At 35.4% G+C, this 24,528-nt stretch overlaps 2 protein-coding genes, 1 long non-coding RNA gene and 1 other non-coding gene across 5 annotated transcripts; 2 read left to right on the top strand and 2 right to left on the bottom strand.

Annotated features, from left to right (window-relative positions):
- Positions 1-2,988: 2,988 nt before the first annotated feature.
- On the bottom strand, positions 2,989-5,676 carry glrx5 (glutaredoxin 5 homolog (S. cerevisiae)). Its single transcript, XM_058755907.1, has 2 exons — positions 5,251-5,676; positions 2,989-3,505 (listed from the first exon to the last, which is right to left on the bottom strand). Exons 1-2 carry the CDS (start codon positions 5,546-5,548, stop codon positions 3,333-3,335), a joined length of 471 nt encoding a protein of 156 aa, XP_058611890.1. The 5' UTR covers positions 5,549-5,676; the 3' UTR covers positions 2,989-3,332.
- A 127-nt stretch (positions 5,677-5,803) lies between these two features.
- Positions 5,804-23,690, top strand: clmnb (calmin b). 2 transcript variants are annotated; one of them, XM_058755905.1, is made up of 10 exons: positions 5,804-11,724; positions 12,221-12,282; positions 12,477-12,572; positions 12,660-12,743; positions 12,900-12,992; positions 13,100-13,320; positions 15,249-15,442; positions 15,822-15,904; positions 17,009-18,021; positions 20,503-23,690. In XM_058755905.1, the coding sequence occupies exons 1-10, from the start codon at positions 11,655-11,657 to the stop codon at positions 20,621-20,623; spliced, it is 2,037 nt and encodes a 678-aa protein (XP_058611888.1). In that variant the 5' UTR covers positions 5,804-11,654; the 3' UTR covers positions 20,624-23,690. The 2 variants fall into 2 exon arrangements, with proteins under 2 accessions (XP_058611888.1, XP_058611887.1); XM_058755904.1 differs by lacking the exon at positions 20,503-23,690 and having other exon boundaries at positions 17,009-18,346.
- LOC131527823 (small Cajal body-specific RNA 13) lies at positions 6,342-6,614 on the top strand. Its single transcript, XR_009267780.1, has one exon. It is a non-coding gene; the product is annotated as a small Cajal body-specific RNA 13 (non-coding RNA).
- LOC131527069 (uncharacterized) lies at positions 12,290-20,229 on the bottom strand. The gene is made up of 4 exons (XR_009267601.1): positions 20,014-20,229; positions 13,459-15,429; positions 13,161-13,308; positions 12,290-12,592 (listed from the first exon to the last, which is right to left on the bottom strand). It is a non-coding gene; the product is annotated as an uncharacterized LOC131527069 (long non-coding RNA).
- Positions 23,691-24,528: the final 838 nt, after the last annotated feature.

The raw sequence follows: 24,528 nt of genomic DNA on the forward strand, positions 1-24,528 counted from the left end.
TCCCATTTTATCTCAACTGCTTTAACTTTCTATGATCATGTTCATGCAAGGTGCTTACCTGACACAGCATCTGGAAAAGTTCCTTGCCTTAAATTGTCTTATCTGGGAAAGATTGTGGAAAATTCCGTTTTACCATGTTCCAGGACTCCAAGGTTTGGTCCTTCTCAGCCCATCTGTGGACAAGAGATTATTTAAATCCATCTTCACACGGTATGTGTTGACTATGGCCAGTTTTCGATTTCTTCCAGAAAATCGTCTTCCTAAAAACAGATGAGCACAGTCTATTGTGTGTCACAAAGTATCGGAGGTTCTGGCACCAGTGTTTTTATTAACGCCATGGGAATTCGTAGTGAACTGACACTTTTAGTTTTCCAGTCCTGGGTGTTCTTGAAGATGTAGCTCTGACAGCTGCTTTAGTGCCTTCTTCCTGCTTGAGTCTCAGCTGTCTACATGTTCCTTCAGAGCAGAGGTGTCAGACACACTTCAGGCACTGGCACCAATGACCCGATTCTGTTGGAACATCAAATCCACATGGAGAAGAGTGGCATTCCCTGCTCCCTCTGCCTCCTATATTAGAAAAACTGGTGTTGCCTAGCAACCAGATTAGAGGGATGCGAAGGAGTGCTGGTATATGAAGGCTTTTGAGAGGATGGTGAACCATGCGGGCAAATTGTAGCAGCTGGCAAATCAGGCATTTAAAAAAAAAAAAAAAGTATGTAGATGTAAAAAACAATTCATATACAGTGACTTGGTGTGTAAGGAATGAAATAAAATAAAATACTGAAATGATAAATGTAAATATTTTGGTGCCATATAAGAGAAAAATAAAAAAGAAACAAAATAAAATCCCTTGACCCTGGAAAGGTCCTCAGCAGACTCTCATGACTTCGTGTTAAGACCTATAACGCCGGTTTCACGCCCGTTTCACACCGCAAGCGTGAGCGGCGCGTGAGCAGCGCGTATTTTTTTCGGCGCCCATGTTAACAAATGAGTGTATTCACACCGGGAGCAGGAGCAGCGCGTGAGCGTCAAGCAGGAGCGTCGCGTGAGCAGCGCTGCAGCGATGGTTTCGGCGCCGAGTTTATTTTAGCTGCGCCTCTCACGCTCAATTAAAGTGACACACTTTTGATGGACAAAATAAATATTTCACACAAAACGTTAAATTATTACTGCACAGAATAAGCATGTCTAGTGTGTTTTAAGACGAATTGGAGTATGTCAGGAAAGAAAATGAACAATCAAAAATATGTATATAAGATTTACCCATTTTAACTTGTTTTTCATTTTTAATCACCATACGAAAATTATAACTTAAATAATTTTATCAAACTCACAACGAACAATTCATCTTGCTCAGGATCTTAAGTTACAATGGAGTATATACAGTAGGCCTACATAAGAAATTCATTATTCATTCATTATTGACAGCTTCTATAAGAAATGGCGATTATGGGTAAAAATATATATTATTAAAAAAAATAATAATAAAATTAAAATTAAAATTAAAAAACAGAATAAACAGCACTTTCTATATTTGAGTATGACTGAAACAACACAATAGAAGCTGTTTTTGTTGTTTACCATTTACAAGCGAATCCCCAAGACTTCAAAACTTTCAAGTTTATAACTGACCAACTTCTAAAAACAAATTTATAGTTGTCTTTGTAAAGAAATATGTCGCTTTGGAGCCGCTGAACAAACGCTTCCGGTGTGAATACTCTGGCGAGTGTGCAGCTGCAATGTAATGGGGATGTATCAACAATTCATATACAGTGACTTGTTGTGTAAGGAATAATAAATAAATAAATAAAATAAAATATTGAAATGACAAAAGTAATTAGTTTGGTGCCATATAGGAAAAAATAAAAAATCCATGACCCTAGAACCCTAAGGTCCCCAGCAGACTCTCATGATATATATATATACACACACACATATATATATATATATATATATAATACTTACTTTTATGTATATATACATGTTGAAAATCTGTTGAACCCCTCAGAGTAACATCTTAAAAAAAGGTGTTACAATATATATATATATATATATATATATATATATATCAGATATTTCTACTTTTTTTTTTTTTTTTATGACAAGCAAAGTTAGTTGCTGCGTAATGTAAGTCTACAAAGACTTAATATTTTAAAATGAATAATTTTACCCTTAAAACTATTTCACAAACTTTTCTTGGTTTTTAAAACCAAATTACGCCAACATGAATTGATAATGAATTTTAGTAATTTACAATTGAAATAATAAAATGGCGTCATTTTCTTAACAAAATTTTCTTATCAGTCATGATTTGAATCTGTAATGACATCAATTTTGCATTTCTGTAATTAATGAACATTTCAGAATATGTCAATACCACCTGTAAATATCCTGTAGTTATGAGGGCAATAGAGATTTTTAAAATACTATTGCATACTCTAGTGGGCACATGTAAAACTACAACATTTTTCTCCCCCACAACACAGAATATACTTAGAATATCGTCGTTTCACTACATATAATTTACTGCCCTTTTTATGATTATCAAATTCAAAATTCTGCTTTTTAATAACTACAGGGAATATGTAAGAAGTTAGATGTTGATATACAAAAAACTTCAATAAGATGAAACTCTTCACTTATAAGGTATCAAGTATGACCTGCTCATTCATTTGATCTCAGAAAACTGCATCTGCAAACATCTTTAAAAATGTCTTGCTGTTAAGGTTAAGTAAATACTGTTACGCCACACGATTAGAGCATCTTACATGAGTAACTGACACAAAGGCGTCGAGTATCACCCTCTCTCTCTCTCTTTCTCTGGTAGGGCAACTTCTAAACATATCTTCGACAAGAAATAACATGACAGACACATTACAGAACGAGGAAGAGGGAAATTTCTACCGAAAAAAAACAAGCATGTTCTTTGTAACGACATAAGATACGCAGCTCTTGTGACACACCCAGCAGCTTTAGTTTCTAACAATGCGTGTTTTAAATTATTTTATTGACAAAGAATGATATACATCTAAAATACATTTAATAATATATTTGAAAATACAACATTTTAAATATGCAGTGGTCTAACATTAGAGTATCTGAAATAAAGACAAGCACACTGCAATAGAAATGCAATCTTCATGTGTAATACGGTAGTTCTAAGTCAAGTGCTTTACAGTGATTTTTCAGAATTTGGGAGGTTTGACATCACTTCCTTCAGTCGTCTGAGGACAGTTTGGACTTCAGCAGGTCAAGTCACTCTTCACAAGTCAACCTTTGGGAGGTTTACAATGGACAATCATCCCAAAGACTCGTCTTTGCTGACTGGACTCCTACTTGGACTCTTTTTCTTGGTCCAGGAGAGCCGATCTGATTCCCAGCTTCTGAAGTTCCTCTACCAGATCTCCACTCTGATGCATCTGAAGAAGAATATCGCAGCCGCCAACAAACTCACCGTTGAAGAACACCTGTGGAATCGTCGGCCAGTTGGAGAAAGTCTTTATTCCTTTGAGGGGAAACAAAGTCACATGTCAGGATTTAACGATTTCTGAATGCTTAAAGGGATAAGCAAGTGAATAGTAAAATTACTACATTATGAACATCTGATGTCACATGGATTATTTTAACGATATAATTGTTACGTTTCTGTGCCTTGATCCTTGCTGTCTATGGGAGGGTCAGAGAGCTCTTGGAATTCATCAGAAATATCTTCATTTGTGTTCCGAAGATGAACGAAAGTCTTACATGTTTGAAACAACATGAGGGCGAGTAATTAATGATCGAATTTTCATTTTTGGCTGAAATAAATCTCTGGAATTCATTTTATTTAACACAACTATTCACTTCTTAATTCCACTTAAGCACCTCAGAGTCTAGGCTTTACTGTTTGGAAACTAACCTCAGTCATGTAATGTTAACACCCCTCTCTTCCTGCTGCACAGGACTGATAAAGGCAATCCGAGCCGACAGGACCACTGCTGCCGTTAACCTACTTGTGCTGTACTGACCACACTAACAAGTTTCAGACCCAAATGGACTTTCATTGTATTTATAAAAACTGCGGAAGCCCATCTTTAGTCACAGTTGAGTACAAATTCTGTAAATCTGAAACCTAAAATATCAGGAAATAAAGTTAAACTTTCTCAAAATGATGATTCAACATCTCATAATAATTGAGAACATTTTTAGTAATAATGAAAAAAAGAAAAACCCTCAAAATAATAAATTATTTTTTCATTATTATAAGACATTATGAGGAACATAGGAACATCAATGCATGAACATTTCTTATCACTGAAAGGTTTAGTCACTATTAAGAGATATTAATGATAATATAAAGTTATTATTATAAGGTTTCTAATTACTATCAGACAGTTTCTAAGTATTATGACACTTTCTCATAATGACTTGACATCTATTATTATCAGAATCTATTATGAGTTGCTCTATTATTTTGAGATGATCTATTATTATGAGTCGCTGTTAATTAGATTAATTATAATAATATTTTTTCATTATTATTAGACAGCTTCTCATTGTTACAAGACAATGATTTGACATCTCAAAGTAATAAGAAACTAACTTATTATGAAGAAACCAAGGCATTATTACATGAGTTTCTCATTATTATAGAAATGTTTAATCATTATTACTAGATACCAATGATTATCAATTGATAATTATTATAAGAATGTTTCTCATCATTACAATATATATATTTTTTATCAATTGATAATCATGATATAATTTCCCATAATATTATGTTAATATTAATATTATATTCTTATTGTAATAATTTCTAGGTACTTTATCATAACAAACTTAGGTTCTCATTAATATCTCAATAGTAACTAAACATTTCTTAAATGAAATGTTAAATCATTACAACAATAAATATATGAAACATTTCATAATGAGTAACTGTCATCATAATGACTTTGAGTTTTTGATTATTGTGAGATGTTATGTAAATATTACGAGAAAACGTCTCAATAATGAGATACTTTCTTGGAATAACTTGGAAAGTCATTATTATGAGAAAGTTTTAAAAATCATAATTGTCCGAGTTTTTTTCTAAATTTTAAGACAGTGAGAACTGGGAGAAAGTTTATAATTATTATGAGATACCAAGCAATAATTATGAGTTTCTTAATGATTAATAACTAATCATACAAATGTCATCCAAGCCAATATCAAACTCGAGTTAGATTTAAACCCCCAAAGCTCTTCGCACCACAATCACCATCTGACCTTGTCTGATATCCTGATCATCCAGCACGTTATAAGCAGCATAGCTGTCGACCCCGTGCATTCTGAGGATCTGGACGACGGCGTTGCTGAAGCCGCACATAGGCTGTGCGGGGGTGCCTTTAATGAAAACCACCACTTTGTCCTTCTTCACCATCTCCTCCAGAGTCTTCTGGGCCGCTGAGGAGGAGCACATGAGGCGGGCCCGGCCAGTCAGCAGATCTCCATTAGTCTGCGCTGTTCTGTACTGCCACGCGCCAGATCGAAGACACCGAGCTGTGGTTCTAACAATGCTGTTCATCGTACAAATCTGGGGGCTTGCTAAAGATTTAAAGAGGCTTAAATACGTTTGACACTTAGCCTACCAAACGCCACAAAGCTTCACCGAAGTAACTCACTGGACGCAAGCTCCGCCCCCTCAAATATAAACACTCAAAGGATTAACGCTATTGGGTCTCGGATTTGTCTTCTCCTCTCTGATTGGTCGAATACTGCGTCAGTCATGAATGTTACACAATTTGCTTTTTATCTTGATTTCTGACAGCTTTAATTTTAGCAGTGTAAAGTGTTTTATTAAATTTATCTACTGTTACATGTTCCGCCACTGTAATTTAAAAACGTCTGTTTATTTTTCTTGTAAGAATTAATTAGTGGAGGCGTTTACATCCGGTTACAACGCGCTCTTTCTCTTCCGGCACGTACTTATTTCCGCGAATCGGTTCTTTCAAACATCTCGTTTTAAAGATCCGGTTCAAATAAACGACTCGGTGATTCCTCAACGTCAAATCTCCTAATTACACCATATCACCATTTTATGTAATTTCAGTTTAGCATGTTTCATTGATTCAGCTCATAAAAATATAGTCACGTTAAAACCAATATAACAAGCATTCTATAGGAATCGTAAACGAATCGTTTAGACCGTTTAAGTGAAACAGTTCGAGCGAATCAGTGATTCATTGACGAAACTGTATTTAAGTGAATGTTGCTGTAGTTCGTGTTTGGGTTGGTGAAATCCACGTGTATTTTCTTACAGCGTATAAACGGTTTGAAAGAGGTAAGATACGTTTTTACACGTCTAATGTCTAATGAGCAATGCAGTCTCGAGATCCTGTCTCCTGTGTTTGCAGTGGCTGGAGACTCAACGAGGCTGCACAGATAAAATAGAAGGAGCAAAAGGCGTGACTTCGCTAGATTATGAAGCTTTACGTGCGATATTCTTTCAACAAATCTCGTCCTGTTTCCACGGCGGTGATGGTTTGTTGTGTACCGTTACCAATCCAAAAACAGGCAGAGTAAAGCGGCGGCATTCAGATATTGTCTGTCAGGAGAAGCGCGCCTTTCAGACACTTTGTATTGCCACAATTTAACGTGTTGTTGTACGTTGAGAAAAGACTGGGAGGAGGGAAACCCCTCCATCGATCAATTCAGACCAGGTGCTGGACTGGGGTTAAAATTTGGCCCTGGACAAATCCGGCCCATCCGGCTCACGAGTTCCTCGTGAATGTTTTGCTGGGTTATAGGGCCTTAAATTGGAGTAAATGAATAAAACAGGACAGAAACAAATAATGATAGTTATTACTGAATTCCTAATAATGAACTTACATAGAAAGGAACTTGACAGTAAAGCAATGATTTTGAGCTAGAATGCAGACAATTTACTGCTATCATTTCCACACTCTCATGTCCTTCCAAACATGTATGACTTGCTTTCTTCTCTGGAACGCAAAAGAAGATAAGTTGTAGAATGTTATCAAACCACTTTGGTTACTCTTGGTTTCTACTGTATTTTACTGTTTGTATACTACAGGAGGTTCTTGAAATTTGGAATGACATCATGGTGAGTAAATGATGACCGTTTTAATTTTGGGGTGAAGTATCCCTTTAAGAACTTTAACATTTGTAAATAGTTAACAGCTAATTTATATAAGACACTATTTATCTTTAATCAGGCTCCAATTGAGTTAACATTTTACTTCAATTAACATTAATTAGAACTAAACATTTAAAACTATTTTGTTAAATTATACTTTGCCCTAATGAAATTTAATATAAATTTTATATAAAAGAATAGAGCAAGTTAGTTTGAGGTCTTTTTTGTTAATTGTGTAATAAATAAAATGAAAAAAAAAAAAATAGATAAAATGCAAAAGATTATTTTTTTTTTTTAAGAACAGAATTAGATTAGTTAGTTAGTTTAACTGACTAGTATTAGTAAGATGGTGGTCACAAGTAAAACCATGGTCCTCATATACCATATGGTTTTTAAAATAAATAATAGCTAATACAAACTATGGAATTTGTAATTTAAAAAATAAATAAATAAATATGTAGAAACTACAAAAACAAATTCCCCAATATTTAAAATAAGTAATAACAGTAGGCTGACATTTATAATAAATATACAGCTAAAAAACACAATAGGCTATTTGTACGTTGTTAATAACTGCAAGTTAATTATTTGTCAATTCAGCATCATAGTCATTTATGTATTGGCGTTTTCCAATTTGCCTCGTCAGTTTACATAGTCATGGCCAGAGCCGTGCAGAGACCTTTGGAGGGGCAGGTGCTCAAAGTATAAAAGGGGCACATGGAACATGGCTTTTAATAGGGCTGTGCTCCTTGCTGATATGTGTATCGAAATGGATGCTTCTGTATTGATACAGCAGCAAATGCCATGATGCAGGTTTGAAAAAGAAACTCAGAACAGAAAAGACCATTTTAAATTTAAATGTTAAAGACAATTTTTCCACCACTTGATTACACTGGAATTATATTATTATTATTCTTGTCTTATTTAAAATAGAATTCTGTTCTAATCCTGTTCTGAATGTATTCATTATTTGAATGATGATGATTATGAAAACAGGATTGATAAGTATAATTCGGAGGACGAGAAAATCCGTGTAAGCCTGTTTTACCAGTGTTGTGATAATTAATTTTAAGGCACTATGTTTTTAAGAAATACTGTAATAATAATAGTTCAAAGTATGAATAGTTTTTAGTCAGATAACATAGACAAGACGCCTCGACACGCTTTAAATTTTTCCCAATTAAACCGCAAGAACGAAAGAGAACAAGCACCTTTGTTTATATTGTTGTGTGTAGAACTGTTAGCTGCATTTTTAGTATTTAATATTAATTTTAATAAAATGTAAATTCGTCCCCCACACTTTAATCGAGCTCGAGCAGGTGTTTTCACATACACTCTAAAAAGGCTGGGTTAAAAAATAACCCAACCTTAACCCAGCCGCTGGGTACCTATGGGACAGAACACGTGCTGGGTTGTTTTGACCCAAGTGCTGGGTTGAGCCATTTGACCCAGAATGCTGGGTTGTTTATTTAACCCAACCAGTGGGTCAGGTTAACTGTGTTGCTGGGTTAAACATTACCCAAACATTGGGTTATTTGTTGTCTCATTGCCTTGCTACGTTTATATTTACCAATATTACTAATAATAATAATAAATAACAATCACAAAGGAATGTAAAATTATTATTTTTCTGTAATACAATTACACAACACAAAAAAATGCAACTGTAAATATCAATTTAATGAGTTTTCACATTTCTTTTTAAACATTTTTTTGAATGGGTGCTATACTGTTACACATTACACATTAATGTGTTTACAGAAATAACCCAGCACTTTTAAGAGTGTAGAGTTTTCTACATTTAAATTAAGAGACATGACCTGACGTTTTATGTATCCAAAATGAGAAGTGAATATCAGGAGAGCTGAACACTCGCGTGCAGTGCATGTTTATTTCATACTCGAAGCCAGAGGGCGCTCTCGCGCAGAAACTTATGACCTGCAGGAAATCCCTAATATGGACAAACACAGGCGGCTATCGCTGTAGCTGAGCTAAATAAAAGGACAATAAACACACGATTGCGAAAATATATGGTTTGTGTGTTTTTCAAGTTCTCTCCAGGTAATAAATAAACTATATGGAAAAATGCAGTACTGATTGACATTTCATTTAGTATAGAAACTATCAAATATATTTCCTGAATTCTGTGATTTACAAATGGGGAAAAAGGTGTTTGTAATAGCCTTTATAAACCAATCATAAAATTGTCATTAGGAAAACATTGAACAAAAATATTATAGCAGCTAACCTTGCTTCCACAGGCTACACATGGCAATATAAACAACAGCTGTGCATCTCTTCGTGCCGTTCTTGTAAAATAATAATAATTAAATAATATAAACTTACAAGCACACCGCTCCGCTGAGAACTCCACTTGCCGGCAGCCGCGGACGTTATTGAAGGCATCCTGGTAGTGCCCTAAATTACTAAAGGTGTCTGAAGGTGAGGGATCGTCCCGGATGAGATCGTCAGGTGAATGGACATCATGTGGGTAATTTTATTTAAGGCTAAATTATTATAAATTAATTTTACTAAAAGTTAGATTGGGCAGGCCTTCACAAAAGGGCGTTTAATTTAAAAAAAAAAAAAGGGGGAAAAAAAAAAAATTGCCCCTCTGCACGTGACTGGTCATGGCTGTTTTCAGCCAGCATCCATACAGAACCTTTAATGTTCTCGCATCACACGACTGAATAACACAATTTTGCGTCACATCTGAATGGATCAAGCGACTTGCGCTGTTTATCACTTTACATTGTGTGGGAAGCGCAGCGCACGCTCTTCAGCGCTGTGCGGGAGACTGATCCGCTCTGCTTTAACGCGCTGCTGGCGGATGCATCGGGTAGCGCTGCTGTACACTTTTGTAGTATTTGCTTTTTTGCAGTTTCGCATGCGCTGCAATTTAAAAACAGCGCCTAATATGGGGGAGGTCCCGGTACTCCCGATGGCCAGTACATCCCTGATTCAGACTGACATCTGTGTTTTGTTTTTCTGTCTAGGTTTGTCCGGATTCAATTGGAAGCCCGAATCCACCGTTGCTCACCACGAGTTCAATAATAGGTGTTTGTTTTTAATCCATTTGCCTTTTCTTTATACCCTTTTTTTTTTTTTTTTTTTTTCCCTAATAAATGTTTATGCAAGGCTTTTTGTGGATTTGCGTCATTTTTGCGTGAACCGTAGATTAATCATTCAGACATTTCTGAGGTATCTAAATTTAACCAACACGCATTTAATTGGCAAGCAAAATAGTTTGTTACTTCAGTAAAACTATAATTGTCATCTTCATTGTGGTTTATTAAGAAAGCTGCATTCAGCTAAATAAGCCACTTTGAACAATCTGTACTGCAGGGCCTACAACAAGCTCAACCAGATAGGAGTGATTTAGAACAAACTAAATACTTCTATGAACCATTTTTACTGTGAATCAACTGCTTCAGGGTGGCTTATGTAGTCAGTTCTCCTCAAGTTCACACAGGTGTTGTTCATCACTTTGACTACCTTAACTAACATTTGGCATTCAGAAAGTGTCCTCTTAGTTTAATATTTTAACTATGTCTAGTATTAGGTTTTCTGTGAGTCTAAAAAATCTTAATTTGCCATTTCACAAATTAAGGCCACAGAATGGTTCTTAAATTGGAGCAGAAAGTTTTAAATTCATAAAAGCATGGCTTTAAATATTACATGCACTGTAAACAATTATCTTCCTCAGTGTTATTGTCTTGTTTTCCAATATAAATATTTAAACTTAAAATCAACGTATCTTGACTTAAGAATCTTTAGATACTTGCACTTTAAAACAATCCAAAATGCTGTATAAGAACATTACCTTTTATGTTTTGTGATCATGAGGTACATAAAAGTTTCCATATTGTAGTGTTTTTTTTTTTTTTAGAAAATAAAAAGTAATGGAGATTTAAGTGTGTCTAATGCAACAATTTTGAGAACGTTTAACTTACTAAATCTTCTTCACTTGGTCTTAAAAAGGTCTTTTAAAAACTCTTTAATTTACCTTCATAAAATCTGCAGGAACCCTAATAATGTAAAACCTAACAAATGCCTTTCGTTTAAACATTTTTAAATGTATTAATGCATTGGCTCACTGTATATAATGCAATTTATAATGCAACAAAAAAAAAAAAAAAAAACAGTCACAGACTTTCAGCAGTACACCATTACAGAATAAAAACTATCCTTTGAGGATTAAGATTTGCTTTTGCAAAAAAGAGTCATATATGTTATGAACAAACAGTCATTCAAGTATCCACTTGTTTTATTTGTTAAAAGTGAATGGATAAAATGTCAACACATAAAAGCTAAACTATGTCTTACAGATGAATACTAAATATTAGCTTGAGGCAGTGAAGTGTTTGGAGGAGCTGTCTTAGGTTTATGCAGCTGTATAGAGGAGGCGGGCGTGTGCTGGCAGGAGCTGACGCTCAAAAACACTTCTCAAACCCATGACTTCCTCAAATCTTCCTCTCTAGCTATGCATGGAGTGTACTCATGACTTTTAGAAATTCTCTTGGTCCTGTTCAGGATGTCCTCAATGCGGAGTATGAGAGATGAACATGTTGGTAAATTCAAGAAGTGCGTACAAAAAAACCAAGGTAGGAGAATCCATATGTTGTAAATGCATAATTTACATGTACAGTTTCTATAATGTATGTTTTATACACTGTAACAATTTTGGATGGATATTTTTGAGGATACACAATATTCAGCATGTTTAATACAATCGAGAGATGTATTATTTGCAGTATTGGCACAGTTCAAATATATATCTTCTATACATTATATTACAAACAAAATGAAATGGAAATGTAAAGTGTAAGCATAGAGAAAGCAACATTTGTAAATGAAAAAATACAAATAAAACAAGGTAAACATTTTTAAGACAAACTTCCTCATTTATTTTACTCCGTGCATATCTCTTAAAATGAAAGTGAACCTGCTTATACCTGTTCTCACCTGTGCTAAACCTGTTAAAATGTTCTGAAATGACAGCATGTCACTTACAGAACTTCAAACTTGAACTCCAAACATCTGTTGTTGTGTATGCTCTTATACTCTTGTGAAAAAGTTTTTTGTTTTCTTTTTCTACAGATGAGAAGCAAGCAGTCCAAGAGAGAACGTTTACCAAGTGGATAAACGTTCATTTGACGAGAGTGAGAATTGTCTTCTTTCTACTGCAAAGCCATTCAATGTTTTCAACTTTTATAAGACAGCACAAGATGAAACCAATATGAGTCTCAACATGTTACTTATATATATATACACACATGACATTTACCTTATAGGCCTATTACTACAACAAAAGTATTGAAAAAGTACCGTGTTGTTGTGTTTCTCTGTGTTGTAGCGTGACCCACCTTTACAGGTTCATAACTTATTCACTGATATTCAGGATGGAAAGATTCTCATGGCTCTTCTAGAGGAACTGTCAGGCTGTAATATGGTTTGTCATCACATAATATCCTGAAAAGATAAAGTTATATCATTCATATATGTGGCTTTTTCTAGAAGTGTTTTTCATGTTCTTCAGCTTGATAAATTCCGGCCATTTCCACATTGGATCTTCAGACTAAACAATATTTCGAAGGTATTGAATTTCCTCGAGGACAGAAATGTAAGTCCTGATGTTTCTTATGTGCTATTTACTTAATTACAACAGAACGATTGAACTAAAATAAGGGATTTAATTAGTAAAACATGGTCAAAAACTATGTTTACTGATGTCATGTGGAGGGCTTCAAACGTAACCATTTATATTATTTTTACACAGGTCAGCCTTATAAACATTGACGCTAATGATATTGCCGATGGCAATCCTTCAGTTGTTCTCAGGCTAATCTGGAACATCATTGTGTACTATCAGGTAAAACAGACTATCATTGCATAATGGTGATGAAAGGGTTCCATTGTTCTTGAGTGGGTGTTTGATCATGTGACTTATTGTGAGCTACAACATTTTCCCATTCTAAGATTAAACAGGTCACAGGAAGCCTGGAGAAGTTCCCATGCACCTTCAGTCTGCTGTCATTACCTTGTGGCAGTGATTCTTCAGGTCGTAGTTCTCCAGCATCACCTGGGGATGACAGTTTTGGCACTCTACCCTCAAAAGGGAAAAGGTCATCTCAAAATCTCAAGTACCGCGGTACAGCCATGAAGACTCTGCTTAGCTGGGCGCAGAACTGTATTGCAAAGTAAGTGAATTAATTTACTGAGCCACAATAAAGTCTTGAAATGTGTTTCTCAGTGCAAAACATCAAATTGTTAATTTGAAATATTTTGTATTTATTTATTTTTTCAGCCAAAATTTATATCTGACATCATATACTCACCCTAATAAACTTTCGTAACTTAAATCTTTTTTGTGTCTGTGGAACACAAAAGGAGACAGTTTGATGAATGTCCCGATCGCTCTTTTCCACAACATTTCAATGGAGACTGAAACTTTCGAACTTAAAAAATAAATAAATGCATAGCACAACAAAAGCATCATAATGAATGAGGCATTTATATAGCGCTTTATTGTGTATTGCAATACACCCAAAGCGCTTTACAATCATGTGGGGGGGGTCTCTCCTCAACCACCACCAGTGTGCAGCATCCACTTGGATGATGCGACGGCAGCCACAGGACAACGGCGCCAGTGCGCTCACCACACACCAGCTACAGGTGGAGAGTAGAGAGTGTCATAGAGCCAATCAAGTGGATGGGGATTATTGGGAAGCCATGATTGACAAGGGCCAGTGGAGGGAATTTGACCAGGACACCAGGGCTACACCCCTACTCTTTACAATGAGTGTCATGGGATTTTTAATGACCACAGAGAGTCAGGACCTCGGTTTAACGTCAGTCAAGCATTATAATATAATATTATGATAATTTAATATTATATGATGATAGAACTTTAGTAATTAGAATAACCAAGTATGAATGCATATTTGTCATCAATACAAAACGCTTTAAGGATTAATGAGCTGCTGGGTTCATGAATATTAATCACGTTGTCTGCGTTCGCTTGAATTGATTTGCTGAAATCAAAACAGGGACGATAATAGGTGAGCGCCGTCCAATGAGATTGTCGTTTGCGCATTAGCTCCGCCCACTACCAGAGAAACCGGCAGTTTTTAAAAGCTGAAGAATTCCAAAGGAACTCCGTTATTTTGACAGGAAAATACAACAAAGAATATCGTTTACATGTACCTCGTCAATTCTGCATGTTATGAAAGACTCTCTTTCTCTGTATCTTTCTGTGCGCGCGTGTATGTGAGAGAAAGCGACGGCGAGGTGTGCGCCTTCACACTAGAGTTTATGGTACGTCAAATACAGCTACACTGCGCATCCATTACGATGAACTGAAAAATTAAACTCCAATAATATAATATAGTAACGCTACATTTTATTGTCAGTAACGGTAACGGCGTTGTAACGGGGGAAACAGTAATTTGTTTCATTACTCGTTACTGAAAAAATAACGCCGTTAGTAACGCCGTTTATTTATAACGCCGTTATTCCCATCACTGCTGACCAGGCTCAGCCCTGCTTAGCTTCCATGGGCAACCGGTCTTGGGCTGCAGGGTGATATGGCTGTGGATCATAAAAGTTGTCAATATTACTCTTGATAATATGACTCGTGATAATAGCTTTCTACTTTCATTTATAATCTCCTTCTGCAGCAAACTGTAACTTATGATCATGGATAAGTTGAAATCAAGAACCAAATCAGTATGAACAAATCATTCATAGTGGTTTTGTAAACCAGCTCAAACTATTTATTGATTTATTTTTTTTGTCTTGGCTGGATGTTGAGATGTTCAGTAAATATATCTTCAATTTTGGTCTGTAGCTAGTCACACAAAGCTATCAGAAGACTTTGCATGGACCACTTTTAGGATACTTTGATGGTGTTTTTGAAATTTTTTTGTCCCCATTAGATTTAATTTAATGGGGAAAAAAAACAACTTCCATAGAAGAATGGCAATAATATAGGTTTGGAACAAAATGTGATATAAAATTATTACATAACTTTTATTTTTAGGGTAATCTATGAATTGGATGAACTTAATTTGTGATGAATGATGAACCATAATTTATTCAGCCTCACCATTTCAATCTTTTCCTTCAGATATGGGGTAGAAATTCACGATTTTGGTAAAAGCTGGAGGAGTGGATTGGCCTTTCTGGCTCTGGTTAAATTCTTCTGTCCTCAGTTTGTGGACATCAGGAATGCTTTGTCTTCTGAGCCTCGACTAAATATGGAGACAGCCTTCGCAGCAGCGAATGAGTGGCTGGGGATTCCTCCACTGCTGGATCCAGATGGTAACACACAAACAAACCATTAGCTTTTCTTTGAAAAATAGCTGTGTATTGTTTGTGCCTTCTAGGGGAACATACTTAATTGCTGTATGACCTGCTTTCACACTTCAGAAATAAACACGTAATGAAAACGCATTAGCAGGCCCGGCATTTTACTGCAGAACTATTGTACTGTCGGTGATATTGCCTGAGAATTATATAGCAAAGTGCTGTTATTTTTTAGCTTTGTAACTCTTAGTGATATCAGCAGAATTGTTTTTTTTTTTTTGTGTGTGTGTGTGTGTGTGGGATTTATCTTCAAAGCAGACTGGACCTCAGCTGTAACATCAAGCAGGTGTGTTTGATTATTTAACTTGATGTTTTTTTTTTTTTCTCCCACTAGACCTTGCAGTGCATTCACCAGATGAGCAATCTGTCATCACTTATGTAGCCCAGTTTCTTGAATGTTGTCCAGGCCATGATGAGGTGAGGATATATTTATCTTTTATTTGAATGATTGAGAAGAAGTTTAAAGCACACTAAGGCTTTCTTATCTGTAACGATAGCATTTTTGTGACTACATGTCAAGAAGACTAAAGGTGTGGTCACATTAGTGGAATTTCAACAAAATTTCACAGGACAAAACAGGTCCATTGTCTATTCGTAAAAATGCACCACTCACACAGAAGTCACTTTAAACCAATCAACATTTTTTGGGGGGCAATGCAGCAAAATTGCCCACTTTTATTTGGGCAATGCAGCACCACTCACACAGAAGTCACTTTAAACCAAGCAACTTTTATTTGGACAATGCAGCAAAATTGTGTAACCTGTTGTGAAATCTGCATGGGGAGATATGTAATCATGTGTGGATTTGTATTGAAATGACTGGATTTTGCCTGTGAAAATTCAAAAGTGTTGTAATGTTTTCTATAGTTTGGCATACTTAATAAAAAAAAGTCATTTTAATAGGAATCCATGCAAATGAATTTTGCGAGAGGGTGACAGATTTGCCCACACAGATTTCATTCCGGGTTTGAGATGGCCTCATAAATTAATTGCATCTACGAACAGAAAAGTAAGCATTTTCAATAGGCTACATGAATGTGCTTAAAAATATGCAAGTTTACTTTCAACTTTTTTTGACTTAAGTAAAAAAAAATAAAAAAAGTGAATTATGATGTAAAGTTTAAAATAAAATTGCATTATGAGAGATAAAACCACGCAGTGGATATTATGTCACATTTATGAAAAATGAATGTCACCATACAAAGCCACTTTGTAAGATATGAAGTTACAAATGGGACTCTTATAAATGTCACATTTAAGAGATATATTCACATTGGCAACATATAAAGCCAGAGTTGTGAGATATAAATGGATCAAGTCAAGCAATTGTGACAAAGTTTAAATTGCCTTTTTATTTATTTATATATTTATTAATTTTTGGGGTGGAAACAGACTTTCATACTAAAACAGCCTAATGTACCACAATAGACAACAAAGATATTTAAAAATTGTCATGTCTAATGAATGAATGGTCTGTCTAAGTAAAATATTGTTAATCCCATGACACTGACTCATTCACAGGACAGTGCATCAACAGATTCTTCTCGAGGCACACCAAATTTCATTGAAAGATTGGACAGACATTGGACTGATTCAGTTAACTGTGTGTTACCATCTAACTCTGCTGAAGCTTTGAGAGGACTTCATAACTCTTCTGAGACCAGCCAAGGGGAACAAACTTACCATACAGGAGATCAAGAGCTCAGCACAGGGTCACTGCCTGCCTTTCCTTCAGACAACCCTGTGGGTTTAGCTGCTCTGTCTGAATATTTCCTCACCATGAAGAGCTCCAGCTGGTCAAATGGACAATCCCTGTCAGACTCCACTGGGGGGCAGTGTTGTGACTCTGTAGCATGGAAGAAAGGCTATTTGGAAAGTCTGGATAATGATGGGAACTGTTTAGACTCAGAGGTTTCAAAAGAGGTTGTTTATGCTATGCCAATGCTGGATTCAGATGAAGAGGATGCATATAGCTATATATTAGAGCTGGACAATAAAGAAGCTGGACTAGAGACACATGTCGACCTTAAATTAAATACAATTATGGATGCACAGAGAAAAGAGTTTGCCAGTACATTTGAATCTCAAGGAAGTGAAATAAACTCATTGTGTGATTTTCATGAGACACGGTGGCAGATAAAGCCCACAGATGTATTGATTAGGTCAGGTGATAACAAAAGTGCAGACATCCGGGACTTAGAAAAATCTTCACCTGCTTCTGACTCTTTGCTGATGAATCAATTTGGTAAAAATATACCAATATCATCTACCAATGAACATCTGGACTTGGACTGTTCATTTAAAATGAAGGAGAGTATTTACTCAGATGCATTTAATCTGACTCACAGTGATGGTGTTGATGATGCATTTGTGCCACCAGTGAAAAATGGTCTAGATAAGGATAAAATCAGAGAGGACCGTTCCCCCGGTGCAGTGAAGGATGGTCTATCAGATAATGACCAATATGAGCAAAACAGTGTTTTGGATCGAAGAGTTTTGGATAGAATAACAGGAGAAACTGCAGTTTCACAGAGGTTTGGATTATATTCTACATACATTTTGTTGCATTGTTCAATTGAAAGTAGTTTTGAAACAAGCTATGCTCATTGGAAATACATGCCTCTATTTACATTTTTGCAAAGCTCCAAAAACACACATACATCACACATTATAGATACATTGCACTGCAATTTTCAGCTGAAATGAACACCAGGGGCAGTAAAACAGCAACAACAGTAAAGCTGCAGTCCTTCACATTTTTTTTTTTTTTGGTTAAAAATGATCCGAAATTAATATTTGAGCAAGTACATAACCAGCCAGTATTCAAAACCAATGCCTTACTCTAGCCTGATTCATACGGAGCCCTTTACAGGACATTGTGGTGGGAAAAATTCGGGGTGAATGGAAAAAATTCAGGGTGGGAGGGAATTTTTTAAATGTTTTATGCGTTCCTCGAGAAACTTTTATGCGTTCCCTCGCAAAGATATTTGCATTCTCTCGCAAAACTTTTATGCGTTCCCTCGCAAAGATATTTATGCTCCTCGCAAAACTTTTATGCTCCTCGCAAAGTTTTTGCGTTCTCTCGCAAAACAATTTGAGTTCGGACAAACGCTTCCTGTTTACTTTGCAGCTTGCAGTGGTTATAGCTCGTATGTTCACAATGAGCGGTTCATAGAGTTTTATTTTGAACTTGGACTCAAATAAATTAATAAGTCAGTGCTTAGTTCAAGGCACGGTTTTGGGACATAATAAAACGCTTAATGTGGCTTAATGTTTTAAAACAGTGACTTGGAGGACCAAATTCGATAATAATAAAAGCTGATACAATTATTAGGCTAATATTAATAACCTTATTAATAATATTACTAAGCAGAATAGCCCAGAATATGAACGCAACGCCCTGCACGTAGCCTAAGCTTTTTCTCCCCCATAAAAGCTTAGTAGGCTATAATGAAAACGGTGATTTAAAAATACCAAATCCGTTGCATTCATATTCTGGGCGAAAATATCTTTGCGAGAGAACGCAAAAGTTTTGCGAGAGAACGCAAAAGTTTTTGAGAGAACGCAAAAGTTTTATGAGAGAACGCAAAAGTTTTTGAGAGAACGCAAAAGTTTTATGAGAGAACGCAAAACATTTGAAAAAAAATTTTCCCTCCCACCCTGAATTTTTTTCATTCACCCCGAATTTTTCCCACCACAATGTCCTGTAAAGGGCTCCGTAGATTCACAACGGTTAGATTATAATAATGTTTTAACACAAATTGTAATTATTATTTGTTGGCGAAATAGTGCAAAAACAGCCAATACTGTGTCTAAAATGTAAGTCCCTTAATATTACCATATTGTTTATTGAACTGCTGCATAAAATCAACATCACATTTGTAATAATGTTGCTTTGTGGAAGAAAAAACGTCACTCTTCATGTGATATTGATTAACCATTTGAAATTATGTAAATATATACATTTTCTGCCCCCATACATTGAATTTTGTGATTATTCTAAATGCATTTTAATAATAGACTGAATCGTGCAGTGAAAGACACTCTAATGCGCACGCGCTCTAGTCTCTAATCTTCATCACATAACGTATGCGTATGCGTGCAGTCTGTAGGTGTGTTGTTTGGTTTTTGCGATATAACGTTACTCATAATGTCAAAACCCACATTGTTAAAACAGCAATTACGATATTATAGCAGATGATATAACATATAGCCTATCGCCCTACCGAGAGATCAGTATGAGCTAAACTAGGTCATTATAATGTCAACATGACATGAGTACAGGCGTGAATTCACCGTTATTCTGCAAAATACAATGCAATTTATATAAAATGTATTGTGTCCTAAAGTAAAACATTCGGAAACTCGGTTTAATTCGTTTAGCGAATACTTACGTTAACTTATCAGAGGCGGTAATGTAATGTAATGTAATGTACCCACGTTTTTCTTTTTTACGTTGACATTACTGAGACCTGCACTCTGTTTAACTTAAACATGACTTAATAAAGACAAAGTTTAGTACTCACCATAATTTTAATGATGGAAAATCCGTCTGGAAATGATGTTTTGTCGTACCTCAGCATCGGCTCCGCTCTCTCGCGCACAGACATTTGAATTCACTACACCAACGGTTTCTCTCAGGCGCATGCGTACACGCGTTTTTTTTTTTTTTGGTGCAAGGCTTGTTGGGCCAACACAAATTTTTCACTTCTGCTTGATAGATTGGCTAAGCACAATTTAATATGTTCGGTGAATATATATTTTTAATTTTAACTTCAGACCTTCAGATAAAATTAGTACAATGTATTTTGTTGTTGTTGTTGTTGTTGTTTTGTTTGGGGGTAGTTTTTGGGAAGCAATTTGTTGAGTCAGTTTATTTTTCAGTTTACACAATTTTTCAAAATGTAATTTTTTTTACAGTGCATGTTTTGTTTTTTGTTTTTTTTCAAATGAACCTATGTTGCTTTTAAAAATAATCAGTATGTCTCATTCTGCCTTCTTCTTGTGTGTTTTAGGAAGAAGGGTCTTGACCTAACTAGTTATGAGGTTCATGTGCTTCTGTTCTTCTGGATGATCGCCTACTGCATACTTATGTACCCTCACCTGGATACTTTCAGTCTATTCAACCCAAAATAGCAATACATGAGAAATATAATTACAAGGTTGTACAAAGTACTATACTCTGGGTCCACACACACACACACACACACACACACAAACTCTTACTTCATCTCCTTCTCAGACCTTATCGGACATTTAACCAAAAATCCATTTGACATTGGGACACTAACTCGTTTCTGGGTTTTAGGACTCATTTCTGCAGCACTCAATACATATTCCCTTTTTTGTTGCTGTACCTTTAAGGTATTTATGTAGCCTACATAACTGTCCTCGCATGAGAAACAAGGTTCAGTGTGCAGTAGTTGGTGTTGCCTCATCCTTCAATAACAGCCTGCAAATATTGCTTTACATTGTAAAAGCTTCACAAAAAAAAAAAAAAAAAAATCTGTAGTAAAATGTGCACACACAGAGTCTGTTCCAAAATCAATGAGCTGCCCCACTGCCTAAATAGACAACTGCCTTCTAAGACAGTAATATCCTAAAATATGGAATCTTATAACTGACAGATTTAAGACTATATAAGCAGTAACTATGCACAACACAAAGTAATTTCAACAGAGTTAGCATGCTGCTAAACTAAATAAAAAAGCATGCACCTTTCTTGTAATATTCATAAAAAATGCATGGCACACACATAAAATGATTAAAACATTTTTTGATGTTATTATTTATATTTGTTTTCATCAATGGTATTTGGTACTGAATGAATTATATTAACAATCAAGATTTCTCTTTTTTCCTCCCTCCAGATTTAAAAAAAAAAAAAAAAAAATATTATTATTTATTATTTGCTCTGTTACCACATTACAACTCAGTTATAGATGGTTATTTTGGCACTGATAGTTATTTTGGTTTCCAGCAACGAAACGTTAGCTCTATGGTACACTGCATACTTTTATCAAACTTTTATTATTTCAGTATTATTTTTGTCAATATACAATTTTATACCTCCCCTTTGTGTTTATTTTATTTATTTTTATTTTAAGTGAAAATGGACTTTTCGTGATATGACAACTTTTATAAAAACATAAATTAGCCTGAATCTATGCACTGATACTGTTTTATTTTGACGCTCTTTTTTAACCATAAAGTCAGGTAATAGAATGTCATTCTGTTTAATTCCATTGTGTCATTCAACTGTTGAATACTGTATTATTAAATCTTAATATTGTGGATAATTAATATTAATGCCATCAGAACATAAGTTTAACTTAACAATTTATCAGATGTAAAAGCATCACAATTTATAACAAATGCTTACATGCATCAATAATGAGCCTTTCAGTTCGTCCCAGCAAATCAAACAGTGTGCGTGTGGATCTGGGGGAGATAAAACGGGCCAAACTGTTCAAATATGTACGACTAAGCGTGGGCTGGGTGAGATTTGTGCCCTCACTACAGCAAGCCAACAGCTTCTGAGAATGTATTTGTTTGCCGTCAAGGTCAGGGCCACTAATCAATGCCAGTATCTTTCGACATTTCCCTTGGAAAATGATCAGAGTTTGGACAGTTATGTGTACCCCTAGCTGTGGTTTTTGTGCAGCATTGAGCTAGCAAAAGATTATGTATAGTATTATTTTGCTAGCAGCAAAGCTGCTTATCCTCATTCCTCCAGGAGAAATGGAAAAACCTGAGAGACAGCAGGCACTAAATGTTGTGGAAGCTACTATGGAAACCCTAGTGCTCTCCGATAACCTTGTCTTTGCTTCTCCCTGCTATAAGCAGCAAACAAACCAGAGGAAAAATCTTCTTTACTCCTCATTTGGACTCTCCTTTGCCCTAGTGAAGATAGTGAGGATCTCACAAGACCTGCTCTGACAAGATTTGACAGAGGAGCTGCTTAAATTCACAGAGGCCTCTGTGGAACATATGCCTTCCTGATCAGCCATAACCTACAGAAGATGCTTACAGAACAACCCCAACACCACAAAGGACCAGTAAAAGAGCAGATTGCATCCTATGCTCTCTAGAAATATGTCCCTGTATTTTATTCAAAAAAATTATTTATTTAAAAAAAAAAAAAGTTTCCTGTATGTTTTGTGACACTTTCAAAGTGAAATGTCCAGTGCGTGACACTAAAAGCACCTTCAGTTTTATTAAAAAAAATAAATAAATAATAAAAAGATGAATGTGAATCTGGTTGTTTTTTATGGTTGTTGTTGTATGTATCGTGGCAGATAATGTTGAGAAAAGCAAATGTGAGATTAAAACACATCTGATGAAGCTAACCTGCCACTTTCGCTTGCTTTTGCAAGCTCTTTTATTGAGGCCAATGTTTCACGGGACTCAAGTGCTTTATATCTCAAGTGCAATGCTGAACCAGGTGAGCTATCAAGCAAGTTTACTAAGAAAAGTCATACATATGGAGCAGATTATGTTACGCAAAAGTCACTGTTTACAAATCATGCATTATGATAAAAGTGTTGTAGGTCATATTTTTATTTGTGTTCCTTGGTATTGTTCATTTTTATTAGAAACCGCAGCGAATTGTATGTATAGGGATGTTTTTGAAAAAAAGTAAAAAAAAAAAAAAAAAAATGTAGGTAGAGGCATGTTTCTAGCCTAGGTCGGTGTATTTTTGTAAGTACAGTAAATCATTCCAGTTCAAATAGAAATTGTTCAGTTATTTTGAACATGAATTAAAGGTGCATCTACACCACTTTTTGTGCACAAACTTTGAAAACCGCTTTTTGCACATACTTAAATCAATACAAGTACAGCCAAATAAAACCAAGTCACTGTCCTGCTATTTGTAGGAAAACAGAATGAGTCATTCAAACAGTATAAAGACAGTAAAATGATGCTTCAGATGGGTGAAGGGGTGGTTGTGGATATGAGCTCCAATCAGGATGTTGTATGACACTACTATGATACTGTATGAAGTTGATTTACACACGCTTGCCAGACTATTTCTGCTGGCACGAGGCATGTTGAAGTGCCTCTCCATAGCTAAACCTGCGTACTTTGATCTTATCTCTGTATGTATGTGTAAGCATACAGTACAGTGGGGTCTAAAAGTCTAAAACCACATTGAAAATCTGTTATTCAACATTTGATTTAAGCCTGGAAATAAATAGAAGATAATATTAGAAAGGATATAATTACTCCACATACACATTACTGAGAACATTGGACATACATATTGAGAACATATATGATCCAGGAAAACGTATGTAATGTGAGCATGATGAGACTAACTTGTCTTGTAAATTGTAGAGTATACCTAAAAGGACAGAATTAAAATAGAATCTAAGATAAATTCGTATAAATGGTCTGACACTACACAATTTACCAAAAATAAATAAATAAATACATAAATGTGATTGTGGGTAGAGTAAAATATCTAAATTAGTTATCAAACATAGAAGTCAATTAGTTGAATAATCTATACTTTATTATATATTGTATGTTATGTAGTGCATTCACAGCGTATTCAGTCAGACCACATCAATATGCATTCCACAACCCCATAGTTTGCCGATTGCAATAAACCTATATAAAGAAGAATAAAATAAACTGAGCGTTTGATTTGACAAAATTTACATCAAATAAATGTTATGATATCAATGAATAAGCATTATTCATAGGCGATTTAACAAATAAGGAAACTGATCGCATCAATTATGTGAACTCCATCTAAAAGGTCAGATTTCTTTGCTTCGATTGAAGCACAAGATGCTGTTTGGATCAAACTCAAATCATGCTGTATAATCTCCATGATCATCAGGTTTTAAACAAACTTGAGGAGTTGGGTTGGAAGTGTATGCAGCATGAGTGAATGGAAGCTTTAAGTTTGTTTAGTCATGATCAAGTCCTCGACATTTACACTGCCATACGACTTGGGGGACAGAAACATCTGCATTTTTTGCAGTTGTGTGGCAATTGTTCACCAGAGAAATGGTGAGTGACAGTATTTTTCA

This window comes from Onychostoma macrolepis, chromosome 20 (genome assembly GCF_012432095.1).
Source record: "Onychostoma macrolepis isolate SWU-2019 chromosome 20, ASM1243209v1, whole genome shotgun sequence".
NCBI classification, from domain to species: domain Eukaryota; kingdom Metazoa; phylum Chordata; class Actinopteri; order Cypriniformes; family Cyprinidae; genus Onychostoma; species Onychostoma macrolepis.

Coding starts and splice junctions, on each gene's coding strand:
- clmnb (XM_058755904.1), top strand. CDS start 11,655: ATGTCCTCAATGCGGAGTATGAGAGATGAACATGTTGGTAAATTCAAG. Junction 12,283..12,476: donor TAAACGTTCATTTGACGAGA/GTGAGAATTGTC, acceptor TCTGTGTTGTAG/CGTGACCCACCTTTACAGGT. Junction 15,905..17,008: donor GTTGTCCAGGCCATGATGAG/GTGAGGATATAT, acceptor ACTCATTCACAG/GACAGTGCATCAACAGATTC.
- glrx5 (XM_058755907.1), bottom strand. CDS start 5,548: ATGAACAGCATTGTTAGAACCACAGCTCGGTGTCTTCGATCTGGCGCG. Junction 3,506..5,250: donor TGATCAGGATATCAGACAAG/GTCAGATGGTGA, acceptor TTCCCCTCAAAG/GAATAAAGACTTTCTCCAAC.